The sequence below is a fragment of the Balaenoptera physalus genome, assembly GCF_965194825.1.
Source record: "Balaenoptera physalus genome assembly, chromosome: 12".
Lineage (NCBI taxonomy): Eukaryota > Metazoa > Chordata > Mammalia > Artiodactyla > Balaenopteridae > Balaenoptera > Balaenoptera physalus.
Window position 1 is genome coordinate 91,898,397 of NC_138897.1, and position 18,551 is coordinate 91,916,947.

Consider the following 18,551-nt stretch of genomic DNA (forward strand, 5'->3'; position numbering starts at 1 on the left):
ATGGTGCGGATTTTCTGTGAATTGGAAGAATCATTTTTGATATCCACAATGGCCGGAGGATGGGAAGGCTAGTCTGAACTAGTGGGAAGTCTAAAGCGAAGACACTCCACATATGACATTCCTACTAATGCAGTCACACAATCACAAGTCACATTATTGGGTTCCCTCACGGTATGTCCCTGATGGGTGGCAGGAAGTGACACCTTATTTGACACAGAGGGAAAGCGAATCCCAGGGGGATGAAGTGACTTGGTGCATAAATTGAGCTGATGGCAGACGTGGGACGTCAGCCCAGGTGTCCTTTGCCTCATGTAAGCCTCAGCGACCTCCCTATATCTGGCAATGGCAGAGCTATCAGGGTTGCTTAGTGAATTTCCCTCTCTTACTTAAACAATCTCTATGGGGTCCAATTTACAATAAATATAAATGGAAATTAGAGCAAGCTCATCAACATTTCCCACTGTTCAACAGCTGGCGGTGCCTTATAGGAGGTCAAAATTACTGTCACTAAGATCTATATAATCCGTTTAATAACGCTCTTTTTACATCTGGTGCCCTATGGAAACCTCTCACGTTGGCTTAAGAGCGCTTCACTTTGTTTCTCCGAGTGCCTGTATCGCCTTGCTAATGAAAGCACAGTTTACCTTAAGGAAGACATGTGAAGTTTGTTCCAGCTTTTTAGTAAGGGCAGGATCAAAGCCGTCCAAATTGTTAGCCTGTACAATGTTGTATTAGTTAGGTATCACTGGCTGCTGTAATAAATAAACCCCAGCAGTGGCTCAACACATCATAAAATTCTTTCTTGCTCCCATCTAATGTGGGTGCCGTATTTGGCAGGTGGCTCTCCTCCAGGTGGAGACTCAGGGGTCCTGGCTCCTCCCAGCTTATGGCTCTGCCATGGCCTGGGGCCTCAGAGTCGCCTGCCTCTCACTGGTGGAAGGTAAAAGATATGAATTTTGACTTCAAAGTGATACGCAAGACAGGCTCTTATCTCATTGGTCAGAACTAGTCACGTGGCCACGCTGGACCGCAGGAGAGGCCGGATGGTCCCTGGCTGAGCGGCCGTATGAGATACAGTGGCTGGAAAGTTTCTGGTGCTGTCTTTTTTTGACAGGTAGACATCTCTCCCATAGACCCGATGCCTTGTGGTCAAGATTAAGGCCACTCTCCCTTTACCCCACACTCAAATTTCCAGCATCTGTTCAACGCCGTCCTCCCCTGCTTGGCTAGTTCTGGGTTCGTGCAGACAGAGCCTACACGTCCTCAGGGTCACGCACGCATGTGGGGAAAATAAAATGGCTCAGGATAACTTTCAAAGAAAGGCAATCGTCTTCCATCCCCCTGTAGCTTTGATCCCTCTCCCTGACGTCAGCCAGGTCCAGTCATTTCTGATTTTAGTTCTGTTAGTGGTGATTATTTTTATCATTCTACATACCATTCCCTATACCTGTACTCCTTGCGTTAACAAATTTCAACAGCAGTGCTCTCTCTGTAAAAGACGAGAATTTAGCTGATTTACACTCCTCCTTACTTTCCTTTCTTACCGGTTAACACTGTATTTGGCTGTAAGTCACAGAAACCCCTGGCCATCATAGCTTGTAAATGGCCACCTTCCTCCTGTGTCTTCACATGGCCATCCCTCTGTGTGTATCTGTGTCCTAATCGCCTTTTCTTACGAGGACCCCAGTCATGTTGGGTTAGGCTTAGGCAAGTGGGAGCTGATGTTATTCCACTGGTTCTTTAATCTCACGTTGTGGTTCGTCCCTTCTGACTTCCGGCATTACTTTCTCAGTGTGCACCTTCAGTGCGCATGGTTGCACGCTGGCTGTTTCACCTCCGTCCCCTCTCAGGATGGGAGCCCCAGCGCCCACACTTTTACACCTGACCTTCCCGTCAAGGGTTAATTCAGGTTCCTTAGAGAAGAGTTGAGTTTTGACTGGAGATAAAGACCAAGTATTCTGCCTTTTACTATGGGTGGGGACTTTGGGAGGAGGGCTGCCTGGATGGGGTGTCCCATCTGCAGAACTCAAGTTACTCCCTTGGTTTTCAGGGAGTAAAACCACTTTCTACTCTTGTCCTCACTCTATGTGCCAACATGGAGTCGAGAGCCTCTTGGGGCTCCCAGTGGGCAGAGTAGTTCCAGCTCAAGCTTTCCCCTGTTATCTTGCCCATCAATGCGCTTTCATCCACTTACTATCGTCCATAAATTTGTTGAAATATTTTATCTTCGGATGGCCCTCCTCCATTTCTCTTGCTCATAAGTTTATTCCTTTCTGTACTTTTACGCTTTTATTTCTCCGGGGTTTCTGTAGAGATGCAAGGAAATGAGTGTGTTCAGTTTGTTACTTAAAATCAAGTTCCATATCTTTCTTTTTAAGGGAAAAAAATGTCAGCATTTCTCTTAGATTAAATAAGCAAGAAGACATGTTCATTCTAGAAAACTTGAAAACACATAGAAAAATGTGGCAGAATGGACTTCCCTGGTGGTGCAGTGGTTAAGAATCCACCTGCCAATGCAGGGGACACAGGTTCGATCCTTGGTCCAGGAAGATCCCACATGCCACGGAGCAGCTAAGCCCGTGCACCGCAACTACTGAGCCTGTGTTCTAGAGCCCGTGAGCCACAACTACTGAAGCCCGCGCACTCTAGGGCCCGCATGCCGCAACTACTGAGCCTGCGTGCTGCAACTACTGAAGCCTGCACGCCTAGAGCCCATGCTCTGAAACAAGAGAAGCCACTGCAATGAGAAGCCCGTGCACCTCGATGAAGAGTAGCCCCCTCTCTCTGCAACTAGAGAAAGCCTGCGCACAGCAGTGAAGACCCAACGCAGCCAAAAAAAAAAAAAAAAGGGATAATGAAGAAAAATATGGCAGACAGTGGCAAGGCATCCATAACCCCCATATGCAGACCTTCATCTTCAGGTAAGGGTCTGACGGGGTTTGGGGCAACTTGACGGAGTGAATCTAAAGTGATCCTGAAGACAAAAAAAAAAAAATAGACAAGATGAACTGATAGAATTTTGATAAAGAAGAGTAATCTCTCAATTTTAGGGCTCCCATAACAAAGTACTGCAGATTCTGTGACTTAAACAACTGAAATTTATCCTCATGGTTCTGGAGGCTGGAGTCCAAGGTCAAGGTGTGGGCAGGGCTAGTTTCTCCTGAGGCCTCTCTCCTTGGCTTGTAGACAGCCGTCTTCTCCCTGTGTCCTCACATGGTAATCCCTCTGTGTGTGTCTGTGTCCTAATCTCCTCTTCTTATAAGGACCCGTCATACAGATTAGGGCCCACCCTAACGACCTCATTTTAACTTAATTACCTCTTTAAAGTCTCTATCCCCAAAATACAGTCACATTATTTTTCAATTAAAAAACCCTTAAACTATGAAGTCAAATAAAATACTTCTGCCAGCTGATTCAGTTGTGTGCCAGGTACATTATACCCCAAAAGAAACTTCAGATGGATTCAAGAATTAAACGTAATGCATACAATTCAATAAGAGGGTAGATCCGAAGTATTCTCATCACGAAAAATATCAATTCATATACCCATCACCTCAGATTCATCATCTGAGGTGATAGATACATGAATTAGCTAGATTGTGGTGATTTGTTCACAATGTAAATCATCAAATTGTACACCTTGAATATATACGACATTTTTTCCTTTTTAAAAATTGAAGTATAGTTGATTTACAATGTTGTGTTAGTTTCTGGTGTACAGCAAAGTGATTCAGATATATATATATATATATATATATATATATATATATATGTATATGTGTAGATAAATAGATATATCCTTTTTCATATTCTTTTCCATTATGGTTTATTACAGGATATTGAATATAGTTCCCTGTGTTATAGAGTGGGACCTTGTTGTTGATCTATTTTATATATACAACTTTTAATGGCCCAAAATACCTCGATAAAAAAGAATTAAATGCAAAAATATAGACACACACATGAATATACATATACCCACCCATGGAAATCCAGTTGAGAGTACAGGTGAGTATATATTTGATCTTGGGATATTGGGAAGGACCTTTATGGCATAAAAGAAGTGGTGGACCTCATGAAGGAAAGATTAATACTCTTCCTTATGTTTTAAATCTTGTACACTGGCCTTGGATGGTCTATGCAGAATATTTGTGCCCCCAGATCTTGCCAGAGAATATAGTCTCAAGACCTGTGCTACTTACCACTTTCTAAGACCTCAGCTGGTTTGGTAAGAAAGCACGTTCATGGAGGAGAGTTTGAAGGGTAGAATTCTCCTCTAGGATCTTATTCTGGATTTTATTTTTCCATCAGGCCAGACCTTCCAAGACCTGTCAGCTGTCTTGCCTCACAATCCTTTGTCCTCTGCACAATCGCCTTTGCCTGATGGTCCTTCACTGTCGCATCCCGCCTTGTGCGGACAGTACCATAGGGAGCCTGCTAATAAATTCACTGTATTGTAGGGATGCCATTGTGTCCCTCGGGGCACCACCACCGGAGGAATTTCTCTCAGAGCCAGGAAAAGCTTTGCTTCTTGCTTTCATTCTTACGAATGATGTCCAACTAGTGACCTCATCTCGTGCTTTGAGAGCTGGACAATTCAGAGGCACATTTGCAGTCCCTTTAGTCATTGCCGAAGCTCTCACAATGTAGACTTTGCTTGCTAAGCTTTCCTCTGGCAGCAGAACATAGCGGCTAAGGGTGCAGACTCTGTCTGGAGCTTGACAACTTGGATCCAATTTCCCCTCTGCCACTTACTAGTTCTGGGGTCTTAGGCAAGTCACTTAACTGCCCTGTGCCTCAGTTTCCCCATCTATGAGTGGGGCTGATAATCAAATCCTCATAATCCAAAAATTGGGAAGATTAAAAGAGCTAATACCGGTGAAATGCTTAGTCTAGTGCTTGGTACCTCATAAGGATTGTAAATAAATGATGACTATGATGATGATTCTTTTCTTTTCTCGCTGCCCTTATTTCTCTCTATTTTTTAGTATCGCTGTAATTTATAGTCATATCTAATCCTTAATGGATTTACTGGTATATGACCCAAGACTTGCCCTCAAGACAATGAGTGACTATTCATTTTTGAGTGCCGGTACCCGCCTGCTTTTTGAAAGTTCACTTTATGCCACTTGGCTTTCACGAAAGAATTACATTAGTACCATTTTCCGCTAACCTGACGGAAATCTAAAGAGGATTTCCCCTTTTACAAAAAAAGGCCAAAAGTGAAACGAGTGTTGAGCGTTGGTTTTGCAGTGAGCCTTTACAGAGGTATCGTGCACCCCGACGGGTGGGAGTGGCACCACCAAGCTCCTTCCCCGGAACTACATACACCCAGCATCAAGTCGCCATAGCTTTGAACTGTGTGAGCACCTGTGCTTTATCTCCCTTTATTTTGTGCATCCGTTAGCAGGATGTGCTCTAAGGTAATTGCTTCTTTGCTTTGTGCCATTTCGGCTTACGAAAGACTTCACAGGAATGATTTACTTTCAGATAGCGGGGGAAACCTGTATACACAAAGCACCTACTGTGTCCCAATAGTGTCTTTGAACTTTTAGTGGTGTTTCTTTCCACCGCTGTTCAGTTGAATCATCTAGAGAACACAGAAACAATTGGGCCCCTCCCCGAGACCGTTTAAATGAATTCTGGCGGGCAGGACCAGGTATAATACAAATGTTCTTTACCATGTGTACTTGCTACGTAGCCAGAGTTCAGAATCCCTAGCTTAGGATGTGGCACCGTGTCTAAACGGAGTTTACCTTTGTGTGGAGATGAAGTTGGTGTCCACCTCCTCCTGAATCCCACATTCATATTTTCACCTGTCTCCCCATCATCTCCCTTTCGCCTTAACTCGAATGTGTCCAAACCAAAGTCTTTATCTTTTTCCTCCAGACCGGATGTTATTCCCATATTCTCCATTCCACTGATAGTTCTACAAACTACAGTATAGTACCTAGGAGTTCTCCATGGTTCCTGCTACGATTCTGCAGCCTCTGATGGGGACACACAATTCTGGATTCCTGGCTTCTTCTCTAAAAACTCTCACTTTCTGGGTTTTATTTTGTGTTTCTCTAGAGTCTCCCTGTCTCCCTCTGGACCAAGAAGGAATTATGGGACAGCCTGGAGATCAAGGAATAAGAGTTCTTCCTTTCCCCAGCGGGCTCGATGTGTGAAGCTCTATAGGGCGGTGGTTAGGGGTGTACACTATAGAGCCAGTTTTTTGGAATCCTGACCTGGAACCATCATTTACTAGACTTAATGCCTCTCTGCTGCAATCTTCTCTTCTGACAAATGGGATCTCAGTTGTTAAGTTACTGTCTCTTAGTTCCAAACTCATCTTTCCGTTCTCTGGTCTTTAAGGCTGGGGGCTGGAATCTGAAAACCACGTTTCTCTTAGCCAGTTGTTTCTTGTTAGTCTCTGCTAACGGGGGTGGGGGTGGGGGATGCTGTAGGAGGTTGCAGGGCTGGAGCTGGGAGAAGGGACCTGCTCCCTGCTGTCTGTTCCTGTCTGCTTCCTGTCTGCTTCTCTTCTGCTTCCTGTTTTCCCCCTGCTTCTGGTCTGCTCTTTATCTGTTTCCTGTCCTTGTGAACAACCCATGTTTGGCCACACAGGGCTCCCCACTCTGAAATTTGAGAAGAATCTTGGGACGAAGGCGAGCATCCCTCCTGCCTGATGACCAGCTGGCCTTGGTGGCTTCATGCCCTCCTGTCTGTATGGTCTCTCCTTCTCTCTCAGCCATGGTGTATTTTATCTGGTTGAGAAAGACAGAAACTCATCTGACTTCTCCCATCTTACTGTTATATGGGTGGCTTTTGAGTTCAATAGTTAAGTATTTGCTGCCTTTTCTTGGTTATGTGATCAGTGACTTGTGTTTCAAATGCAGAGGCGTGGAAGGATCTGGTCCCCAGGGTACAGTGACGGGATACAGGTGGGGGTGGGAGCAAACTGGATGAGGATGTACAGTAAATTCCACCACAGCTGGTCGTTCATGAATAACTCACCACTTGCACTTCTCCTGCTTAGCCTGAGAGCGTTTGGTTTGACTTGTTGCATTGGCTCCTCCTCCTGAGGCTCCAGGCCGTGTGCAGGGGTTTACAGGTAGCTGTGCTTGTCCACATTTACTGCTACCTTAAGGGTATGGATCTCTGGCTGCTTTGCCAGCAACTGGGTCAACTGTATCTATTTTCCTGCTCTACCTGGGAATCCAGGCTGGTACCTGGGATGGGAGACAGTCACCTGTGACGGTAGAGTGATGAAAGCCTCACTGGGTGTGTAGCGATTTTGTCCATGAACCTGGAATAGTGAGCATTGAGTTCCAGCTCCTTCAGCTGACCTCCATATAGCCTTGGCCTCACTGTAGAACCACCAGGCCAGCTGGCCCTAGGGCCGTACAGAGAAGTGGAAAGCCTTTGGAATTGGACAGAGCTGGTTTGAACCCTAACTTCGACCATGTTCAAACTGCTTAATTTCTCTGTGCCTCAGTTTCACCATTTTCCAAAAGGGACTAACTATTCATCTCACAACTATTGTGATAATCAACGGACGTAGCAGTTATATATGCCCAGGTGTGTTGGCACATCACAAGTGCTCTGTAAGCGCTGTTTCTTCTTTAAGTGGTATTTTTTCCTTCCATGTGAGAATTGCAGTGCTTTGCTTGGCAAACCTAGCAACCAGCTTAGTGACCACAGCGATGTGATATTTGAGAGGACATGAATGGAGTGATAATGTGATGGACCAATGATTTGTTAATACTAATGAAATCTATTAACAACCTTGGGGAAAAGCCAAAGAAAGGCTCAGAAGGAACACAGAGAGATTTATTCTCTCAAGCATTAAACCATGGCAGTCTTAGTTGATGGACATTCACTCAGCACATATTTGTTTAGTTTCTTCTGCTAGGTACTGGAGATTCAGCAATAAACTAGATATCAAAGTCTGTGCTCTCATGAGCTTGAATTTTAATAGAGAGACTAGATAGAAAATAAGTAAACAGGTAAAAACATGAAGGCTAATTTCATATGGTGACCGTGGCCTTGAAGAAATGTAATAGGAAGGTGTGATTAGTGACTGGATGTATTTGTCAGGCTTTAGCCAAGAAAAGAGAAACCACTCTAGTTATTTCCACAGAGGGAATTTAATCAAGGGAATTAGTTACTCGGGTGATGGAAGATCTGCGAAACCAAGTCGGGCATGGTAAACACCTTCTGGGAATGGTAAAGTAATCCAGAAATTAATAACAGCCGGAAGCTGCTACCAATTGGACTGAAGGGACAAAGTGGGGAAATTGGATTATCAGAACCCAGAAGCTGGAACCATCCAGTAGATATTGGAACTACTGACTAGGAGAGCTGTATCCATGGTGGGGAGCGTGAAGAGGGCTGGAATCAGAGAAGAGGCACGGTCTCTGCCAGGAAATGCTGGCGGACAAGGGGAGAAATACCTCCCATGCTCCATCTTCTACCAGAGCATCCCATTGCATCCAGAAGCCAGGGAGCAAAGGAGCCTGGGAAATGTAGTTTCCTGTGATGCAGAGAAGAGCAGGGACAGGGCTGGAGAAACCCTTCCTGAGCTGAGAAATCCTGGTAGGAAGGAGTCTGCTCTGCTCACAGGTGGGTGATGAGCTTCCCCAGCAAGTGCAAAAGTTCACAGAGGAAGACACAGAAACAGGGTGGAGATAGACAGGAAAACACGCGTATGAATGAACTCCTGGTTCATTCCTCCACCCCAGAAACAACATCCACTGCACCATTCTGAATAGATATGAATGCTTCCAAGGGCCTCCTTGTAGCTTCTGGCCACCATGACCATGGACATGGGGGTACCCAGATGGTGGCAGTAAATTACCAGCCATTCTTCAGGACCACCCTTTGACAGATCAGTGAGCAATCTCTCTAGCTGATGGTTTTCAAGGACCTGGCCATCTGGCCCACTGGAAGGAGAGCCTTCTATTCCTGGCTGTGCACGTCCGTGTTGTCTTGTGGGAATGAGAAGAGACTCAGCTGCAGACATGTCACAGGCCTTGACCCGCAGGTGGGTGACCAGGAGCCACAAGACTGGTACTCAGCTTCCAGGTAGGGCTGGCGATGGTAGTGGAAAGGTTTGTGAGTCTGTGGGCTGCATTATCTTGGAGCTGCAGGTCCCTCCACTCCTGACCAAGGCGCGTGCCCAGGAGTATTTTTCGCGTGCCAAGCACAGCAGTGGTGCCCACCCACGCACTTTGGGTCACAGAGTCCCTGCCGGGACTCCCAGCGCCCTGGGAGCTGCTTCGTTCCGGGAAGTTGTTAGTTTCCCCCCGAAGTCCTCTTGGGGGCTTCCTCGGAGCCACCTGCCAGTCAGAGTGCCCTTGAACCACAGAGCATCCGTCCGGAGCACCTTGTGCTCTTGGTGAACCTGCACTTGATTTTCTTCTTGGCTTATAAGGGGGGCAGTGATGAGAAGCCCTTTGCAGCTGGGCCTCACTAAAACTTCCTCATTTTCTATTTATTTATTTATTTTTGGCTGCGCTGGGTCTTCGTTGCTATGCGTGGGCTTTCTCTAGCTGTGGCGAGCAGGGGCTACTCTTTGTTGCGGTGTGTGGGCTTCTCATTGCGGTGGCTTCTCTTGTTGCGGAGCACGGGCTCTAGGCATGCGGGCTTCAGTAGTTGTGGCGCGTGGGCTCAGTAGTTGTGGCTCGTGGGCTTAGTCGCTCCACGGCATGTGGGATCTTCCTGGACCAGGGCTCGAACCCCTGTCCCCTGCATTGGCAGGCGGATTCTTAACCACTGCGCCACCGGTGAAGCCCAGAACTTCCTCATTTTCTGCTCTCAGGACCCACCTCATTCAGTCGGGTGGTGAAAAGCCCTCTAGGAAATCAGCAGACTGAATAGGGCCTCATTGCACATTCAGAACTCCGGCCACACGGTCTATCTGCCAATGGGAAGAAGAATGGTGCCACTATATGACATTAGGGGACTAAAGGTAGGGGTGTTAGCGTCTCAGACCCCGGATGTCTGTCTAAGGACAGTCTCTCGGCTTCATAAAATGCTCCTAAATTTGGATGTCATATTTTGTGGCAATCTGGTTTGAGGACAAAATGAGGATCTGGCAGCTGATATTTATGGCTTTCCGTATCAGCCTTCAGACAAAATTTGTATTGCATTTTGCTTGCGTTATGGTGGGACAGGGTTGTAAACTTCACACTGTTATTTCAGATAAAATGCAAGCTTTGGCCATAATAAAGAAGAGAGAAGGCTCAGCTTTAAATTTCTTGTAAATCAATTCTTGAGAGGTATAAAATATCGATATAAATGATAATGGAAAAATAAAACAAGTCCACAATGGAAACAGAGCATATTAAACTTTGCATTTATTTTAATTTCCTTTTCCACATCTGTAAATAAGTCAGAATTTAAACCTTGCCTTGGGCTTCGCCTAGATTTTATGAGAAGGTAAAATTTGAACCTCTTTCTTCCCAAATCTGGTCGGCTCTGTGCCCACCCATCTCTGCTGAAGGATATTGTCAGGCTGTGGAAGACAGACTTCCCTCGTTGCCAATTAATTTATGGGTAAATTCACCAAGAATTTCACTTCTTGGTTTGGAGAGGGGAAATAAACCAACCAAAAAATACTTTAAATTTCATCTGGAATAGTGTTTCTGCATTGCTTGACATTGTCAAAATACAAATTGCCCCTTGGTGGCGGCAACAGCTAAAACTTTCCTTTGGATGAGGCTCCTTCTTCAAAGTTATCTCTCTTCCTCCTCTGTCTTTGATCCGAATCCTGCCCGATCTATGGGGATGCAATCTGGAGGAAACCCAGGTCTATATTATGAAAGTGAATTTATCATATGCATATTTATGTATGTATATATATTACATACATAAAATATCTACTATTGAAAATATATTTTAAACAGATGTGGCATAACTTAAATCAAGATTTGGCGTCTGTTCTTTCACTTAAGATGTCATAAGCATTTTCTCACGGCGCTACATATTTGTTGAAATCATGGTTTTGATGACCGCTTAATATCTCACACAGAGTAAGATTTTAATCATTTATATAATCATTGCCCTCATGATGAGTTTTTAGGTTGCTTCCTGTGTGTTGCTGTTATAAATCATACTCGTGTTGACGCTTGCACATTAATCTCCTTTCTGATGATCTCTTATTTCCTTCTCATGAATTCCTAGGTGGAGAATTATTGGGATGGGCGTTTTGAAGGGTCTGAACGTTCACTTTTGTAACTGCCTTGTGTAGGTTAGCCGTGCCTTTCTCCAAAGTTTGCCCGCTCCGTGGGGCGGAAACCACATCTGTCTTGCCCCTGTGATATCCCTACCAGGGCTGGAAATATAGTAAGTGAGTAGTAAATATATTTAGATAGATAATTGGAGAAATGAATAATGAATAACACTTCTCCTCCAGTAATTAATCTGACCCAGGACTGGCCATATTGATGACACTTGAGAACTTTCTTTCTTTCTTCCCCCCTGACCCTATACACATTTTATTTGGTTGCACTGGGTCTTAGTTGCGGCAGGCGGTCTCCTTTAGTTGCGGCAGGCGGGCTCCTTTAGTTGCGGCATGCGGACTCCTTAGTTGCGGGACGTGGCCTCCTTAGTTGCAGCACGTGAACTCTTAGTTGCAACACGCATGTGGGATCTAGTTCCCCGACCAGGGGTCGAACCCCGGCCCCCTGCATTGGGAGCGTGGAGTCTTAACCACTGCACCACCAGGGAAGTGCCTCTCCCCTCAGCTTTACTGAGATATCACTGACCTGTAAAAAGTGTATATGTTTAAGGTGTACAATTTGGTGTTTTGATATATGTGTACATTGTGAAATGATCACCATAATCAAGCTAATTAACATATTCATTACCTCCACCTAGCTATCACTGTGTGTGTGTGTGTGTGTGTGTGTGTGTGTATGTGTGCGTGTTGAGAAGATATAATTTAAAATCCATTCTCTTAGCAAACTACAACGTACAATACAGGGTTGTTAACTATATCACATTGCGGTACATTAGCTCTCCAGAACGTGGTCATCTTGCTTAACTGAAACTTTGTACCCTTTGCCCCACATTCCCCCTTCCGCTCCCCCCAGCCCCTGGCAGCCACCATGCTACTCTCTACTTCTACGAATTTGACTATTTTAGATTCTGCATGTAAGTGAGATCGTGCAGCATTTCACAGAGAACTTGCCTTCTGAACACCTTCTTGGAGAAAGGATGCGTCAGCCCTTTTGTGGTTGTATCTGTGTCACAATCTCCTAATTACAATTTTGCCATCCACTAGGAAAGGAAAGCTCACCAAGGACAGCCCTGAAAAGGCCAAAAATTATTTAAGTCAACAGAAAACTGTATTTCACAGAATTTGTAATGGCTGCAGAAAAAATGTTACCAGGAGTCAGAGTCAATGGAGTATTTATTTGCCTTTTATCCTCTGGTGATGCTGTAATGTAAACACTGCCGCCTGGTTTATTTCCTCTTGCTCTGGTTGGAAGCCAGGCTCCAGGGGCAGAGGTTTATTTCAGGGCAAGGAAGAATTCCTGTCTGTTCTTGGCCTGATTTGCCAACCCTGGTTCCTGGTGGGCTGTCTTCACTTTGAAGAAGCTTCTTGGCTCATTGCTCTTTGTGTTTCCCCGCTTGAAAGAAACACACACACACATATACATATGCCCACATATACATGTTTATGTATATTTATATGTATTTTAATTAACAAAGTAATACATGATTATCGTAACAAGTTTTAAGAAGGTAGAAACATAAGTGGTAAAAGGCAAAAATCCTTTCTGGATTCTATAGATACCAAACATAAATATATGTACATTTACATATGTACATATAGAATCTTAAAAAATTACCCAAATAGGATCATATGTGATACGTTTATAATTTTTTATGCTTAATGACATATTGTGGACATTTTTTCAAACATGCTGATATAGCTCTGCTTCATTTTTCTTACAGCTGCCTGTTACCCCACTGTAAAAGTGTATAGTTTATCTGGTCTCCTCTTAATAAACCTTTGGAATGGTTTAAACTAGTAAATAATAATAATGATAACAGGTAAAGATTGAGCATTTATGTGTGTCAGCACTGTTCTAAGCACTTCATATTTATGAACTCGTTAATCCTTACAATCATTTATATTTATATCCTACTTTATATGAGGACGTTTGAGGCACAGAGAAGTTAAGTAACTTGCCCAAGGTTGCTCAGTTAGGAAGTGGCAGAGCCAGGATTCAAATCCAGGCTTCTGGCTCCAGCACCTAAAATAAGTTTGTCTGCAATTCAAAAGGATGCTGCGGTGGGAATCCTTGTAGATAAACAGATCTTTATGAATTCTCACTCGTGTTTCGGAAGGAGAGATTTCTAGAAGTGGGAACGCTGAGCCATCGCTTCACCCTCATTTCAAAAAGAATTAGGCGGCGTCTAAACATCCACGTGGACACCACATCTAGGAGGGATGGGAAGAAGCATAAATATCAGAGTAATCAAGCATTAACACGTCATATACAATGGTCCAGTGCCTGGTTGTAGAGTGGGCTTGGTAGGCGTGCAGCCTACTCTCTGGGGGTTGATTGCAACAGAGATGACCACGATCCTCTGAGTTCGGGGCTTTGCAAGAGCAAGAGGGTGCGACGTTTTCCCTCCAGGGGGCGGTAATTCAGTCACAGGACGATTGGATCAGTGGTACACGGGGCTCCTTCCCACCCTTGCCCTGGTTATTTCGGAACACACTTTATGTAATGACAGGACTTTCACCGCGAGGAGAGCCAGGCGTCGGATGGGCGTGGCCAGTGGGCGTGTGTTGTGTGGACGGGTGGAGGCGGCCCTGCGTTAATTTCATCACCTCTCCGGACGCGGCTCTCATTCTCCCTCTGCTTTCGTTTCTCGTGCAGCGACGGAGAGCCGCGCCATCGTGGACAGCCTGCAGAGGTTTTCCTCGCTCCCTGCTTACCTTCCCACGAGCTTCCACGTCTCTAACGCAGAGGAGTCCTTCTTCCTGAAAGAGGCCAACCAGGACGTCACTCGGAACTGCAGTCTGCAGGCCCGGGCGGAGTCGTTCTTTATCTACCGAGCCAGGAGCCCCCCGATGGTCAATGCCAGCTATGGGCCATTTTCAGTCGAGAAGACGGTCCCCCGGGAGCTCATGCTGACCTCTGCACCCTTTGGCAACATGGGCCAGTTTCCCTTCAACTGGAAGTTGAAAGCCCACATCCTCGGCAGCTCCATCTACTCCAACAGACCCAAAGTGCAGACCTTGTTCTACATCACGGGGATGGGCTGGGCCGACGGCGACCCTGCGGAACAGCTGCCCTGCGTCAAGATGTTTGCTTTCCCGGAGGCCAGGGAAGTGGCGGCCAGCTGTCGGCTGCAAGGGACCCCTGGGCTGTGTGTGGCCGAGCTGGAGGTGCTGCCCGAGTGGTTCAGCTCTGGGCTGGACCTGGAGCCCGAGGAGGAGATCCCGGCCCTGCTGGGCGGCACGGCCATGGAGCTCTTCTTCACGCTGTACCCGGCCGACCCGGCCGGCCAGTGTCCCCTGGAGGAGGACAGCAAGTGGGAGAACAACATCCACTCGGGCCAGGACGGCCCCCCGCCAGCGCCTCCAGCCCGGGAGAGGATCGGGAGCGTCGTGGTCTACCCGACCCAAGACGATCTGAAGTGGTCCCTGCTGAGCCTGGATGAGAACGTCGTCATCTCCGTACCTCTGAACCTGGTCCGGGAAGGGGACACCGCCACCTTTCTGGTCTCTCTGGCCAGTGGTTCTGTGGCTGACCGCTTCACCCTTAGGTAAGAGGCGTTGCGGGCTTGGATGGGATGGAAATCAACTCTTTTTTTTTCTTTTTTTAAAATTAATTAATTTATTTATTTTTATACATTTATTTTGACTGTGTTGGGTCTTCGTTTCTGTGCGAGAGCTTTCTCTAGTTGCGGCGAGCGGGGGCCACTCTTCATCGCGGTGCGCGGGCCTCTCACTGTCGCGGCCTCTCTTGTTGCAGAGCACAGGCTCCAGACGCGCGGGCTCAGTAGTTGTGGCTCACGGGCCCAGTTGCTCCGCGGCATGTGGGATCTTCCCGGACCAGGGCTCGAACCCGTGTCCCCTGCATTGGCAGGCAGATTCTCAACCCCTGCGCCACCAGGGAAGCCCGGGAATCAGCTCTTGATCGTCAACGCGTTGTTAGTCTATCAAGTGGTTGTTGATGCTTTGCTGAGGATCCAGCATCGTGAGGAAACTTACAGACATAAAATAAGACCCATCGAAACAACAGGCCGGACGACGTAAAGCAGAGTATTGGGGGTGGGCCCTGGGCATCCCTATTTTCTAAGCACCCCCTAAGTATAATTCTGGTGTGAAGCCAGGATTAAAACTTCTGCTTTGAGAGCAGCAATTCGGGCTGTGAGGTCCAAGTTTGTCCCCTTCAGGCTCTCACGTGATAGTCTGAACCTCTTACTGCCCCCTTGATGTGCCAGGCAGAATCCCATGATGCCCGGAAGTGGACACCTTGTAAATGAATTCCAATTTCTAAATCCATGAAGGAGCTTTCTGAGACAGTGTTTCCCACCTCGCAGCTTTTCATCAGTAAAGAATCCTTTGTCACAGCAAAGCAGCTGTCTCTATCTATAGGACAAAGACTTGGTTTTAGGATTGCAGAAAGTGAGGAACTTCTCTGCGCTAGGGGGACAAACCTGTCTTTAGCTGATTTTGCTCACATAGGTTCCTGGGTAGCAGTAGGAAGCAGCAGTAGCTCTGCTACAATACCGGCTGTGTGTCCTGGGGCAAGTCACCTAACCTCTCTGGGCCTCAGCTTCCTCTTTGGTAGGATGGGGATAATGATGGGATCTATCGGCCAGGGTTGTTGTGAGGATTACACAAGTTAATAAAGTTCTTAGAATAGTGCCTGGCACATGAGGAGTCTCCATTGAATGTTAGGCTGTGGTGTTTCCCGGTCCTCAGACGCCGAGCTGGTAGACATATAAACTGCAGTGCATGTGGGGCTTTGTTTTGCTGGGTGCAGGTGAGGAAAAATAAGAATTAATCGTGAGTCCAGTATGGTCCTTCTGATTCTGACGGAGGCCCTGATGGTACCAGATCACGTCTGTTTGGAGGTGCGCTTGTTCAGAGCCTGGCAACAGGATCCCGAGGCTCTGGCAGATCCCAGGGTGGTTTAGTAGCCCGCAGGAAGCGGGCTTCCTATTCGGAGCCCCTTGAGTTAGTCTTGGTGGTAAAACTGATTCAGAAACTGGTGTGGACCCAGCCCTGTGCTAGTCACCCCACTGGTGGGACTGGGGTGGTCTAAAACCCAGTTCTGGCTCTGCAGAGATTCTTCCAATGCAAGGCAGTGCAAGCCACTCACTATAGACCAAGAATGGCAAAGGGATGGTTTCTGCTTTCCTGCCCTTCCCTCTCCCAAGGCAGACATGACCAGTCAACTGCAGCACCTCAGCACTCCCTCTGCTGTGGCAGACATTACTAATCTACTGCACTGAGCTCAGAACTCCAGGCAGCCCCTACCAATTCATGTGAGGTAGAGGGTATGACACTTAAGACTGAACTTATTTGCCATCCCTGGTGTAGAGAGAATGTTGTTGGGTGAGAAGTTTGAGGAAAGGGAGAGCAGGTGGCCTGGTGGTCGGGGAAGTCTGGGAGCCTGGCTGGGAAAGGCATTTCAGGACAGGGGAATGTCATAAACAGTACTAGGTAACTTTCACTGAGGACTTAGAATGGTCCAGGCCACGTTCTAAGTCGTTTACATGCCTTAACTCACTGAATTCTGACAACGAACAACTCAAGGAGGCAAGTACGGCTATCATCCCCATTTTCCCGAGGCACAGAGAGGTTAAGTATCTTGCCCAAGGTCACACAGCTAGGGAGCAGTGAGTGTGAATCCCGGCGGTCTGGCTCTAGAGCCTGTGCCCTTCACCCCCATGGCCCACTGCCTTTTGAAGACAGGAGGGGGCCACTGCCGCACCCCCAGGCTGCATGTGGCTCAGTCATGCCAGAGCTGAGGGTCAATTTAGGGAGGGAGAGGCTGCTGAGACCAGAAGAGGATCCAGCATCCACAGTGCAGAGGCTCCTGAAGTGTTATCTTCATGGCGAGGAGAAACCCCTCACGTTTTTTCTTTCCCACAGAAGTTAATTTTAGAGCTGAAATGGATTATAACACTGACGTTCCCTTGAGAGGTCAAATCGTGAATTGTCAGTCTCCAGGGAGTAGTATCCACAGGGCCGTTAATGGTGGGGCCTTGGGACTGTCCCAAAGGAAGAACATCTAGCCTAGAGTTTGCAAACTGGTGGTCATAGCAAATCTAGGCCACAGATGTATGCTGTTTTTTTTTTTTCTTTCTTTCTTTTTAAAGCTCATATGGCATCCCTTAAAATATTGAAAAGAGTTGCCAACCTCTAACGGTAGGGAGATCTCATGTGTCATTTACTTGGAAAGTGTTGAAGATTTGGTAACTTGGCAACAGTTGGCTGTAGTTAGGGAGTGGCTTTCCCCTTTAGATGGCTCATGCATTGCCTAGTTCACCCCAGTCCCCACTACACCCTATTGTCCCACACCTGGCCCATTGCACTCACCTATCTGGCTCCTGTGAGCATTTAAAAACTCCTGATATAGTGCTGAAAAAAGGGGGATGCAACGCTTAGAAGAGGGGCTAGATTCTGATCTGTGAAGGCAGGCATCACCGACTCATTCACTGTGTGTCAGGGAGACAGAAGTGGTCAGTGGGTGCATCACAGGAAATGAAACATCCTCTCCATCATCACCGGCATTATTTAGTGAATTAGTTGCTTCATGTAAAGCAATTAGAAGGGTGCCTGGCACCCTGTAGATGTTCAGAAAGTGTTAATTGATACTATTATTTATTATAATTGATGATGTTATTCATACTATTGTGTTAATTGATACTATTTAAAAAAATTTTTTATTGGAGTATAGTTGATTTACAATGTTGTGTTAGTTTCTGCTGTACAACAAAGTGAATCAGTTATACATATACATATATCCACTCTTTTTTAGATTCTTTTCCCATATAGGCCATTACAGAGTATTGAGAAGAGTTCCCTGTGCTATACAGTAGGTCCTTATTAGTTATCTATTAATATTTTATATACAGTAGTGTGTATGTGTCAATCCCAATCTCCCAATTTATCACCTCCCCTTTCCCCCCTGGTAACCATAAGTTTGTTTTCTACATCTGTGACTCTCTCTGTTTTGTAAATAAGTTCATTTGTACCACTTTTTCAGGTTCCACATATAAGCGATATGATATTTGTCTTTCTCTGTCTGACTGACTTCACTTAGTATGATAATCTCTAGGTCCATCCGTGTTGCTGCAAATGGCATTATTTCGTTCTTTTTTATGACTGAGTAATATTCCATTTTATAGATGTACCACATCTTCTTCATCCATTCGTCTTCCATGTCCTGGCTATTGTAAATAGTGCTGCAGTGAACATTGGGGTGCATGTATCTTTTTGAATTATGGTTTTCTCCAGATACATGCAATCGATACTATTAATTCATGCTTTTTAATAATTATGTATACTGTGCCAGGCTCAAGTT

The 18,551-nt window shown here is 46.1% G+C and overlaps 1 protein-coding gene across 2 annotated transcripts in view; it reads left to right on the forward strand.

Annotated features, from left to right (window-relative positions):
• Positions 1 to 18,551, forward strand: part of TMEM132B (transmembrane protein 132B) — a 416,404-nt gene that overhangs the window by 168,250 nt on the left and 229,603 nt on the right. For both annotated transcript variants that reach the window (XM_082418222.1, XM_082418221.1), the window contains one exon: positions 13,884 to 14,775. In XM_082418222.1, coding sequence (XP_082274348.1) covers positions 14,078 to 14,775 — 698 coding nt within the window. In that variant the 5' untranslated portion in view covers positions 13,884 to 14,077. The remainder of the gene's footprint in view (positions 1 to 13,883; positions 14,776 to 18,551) is intronic.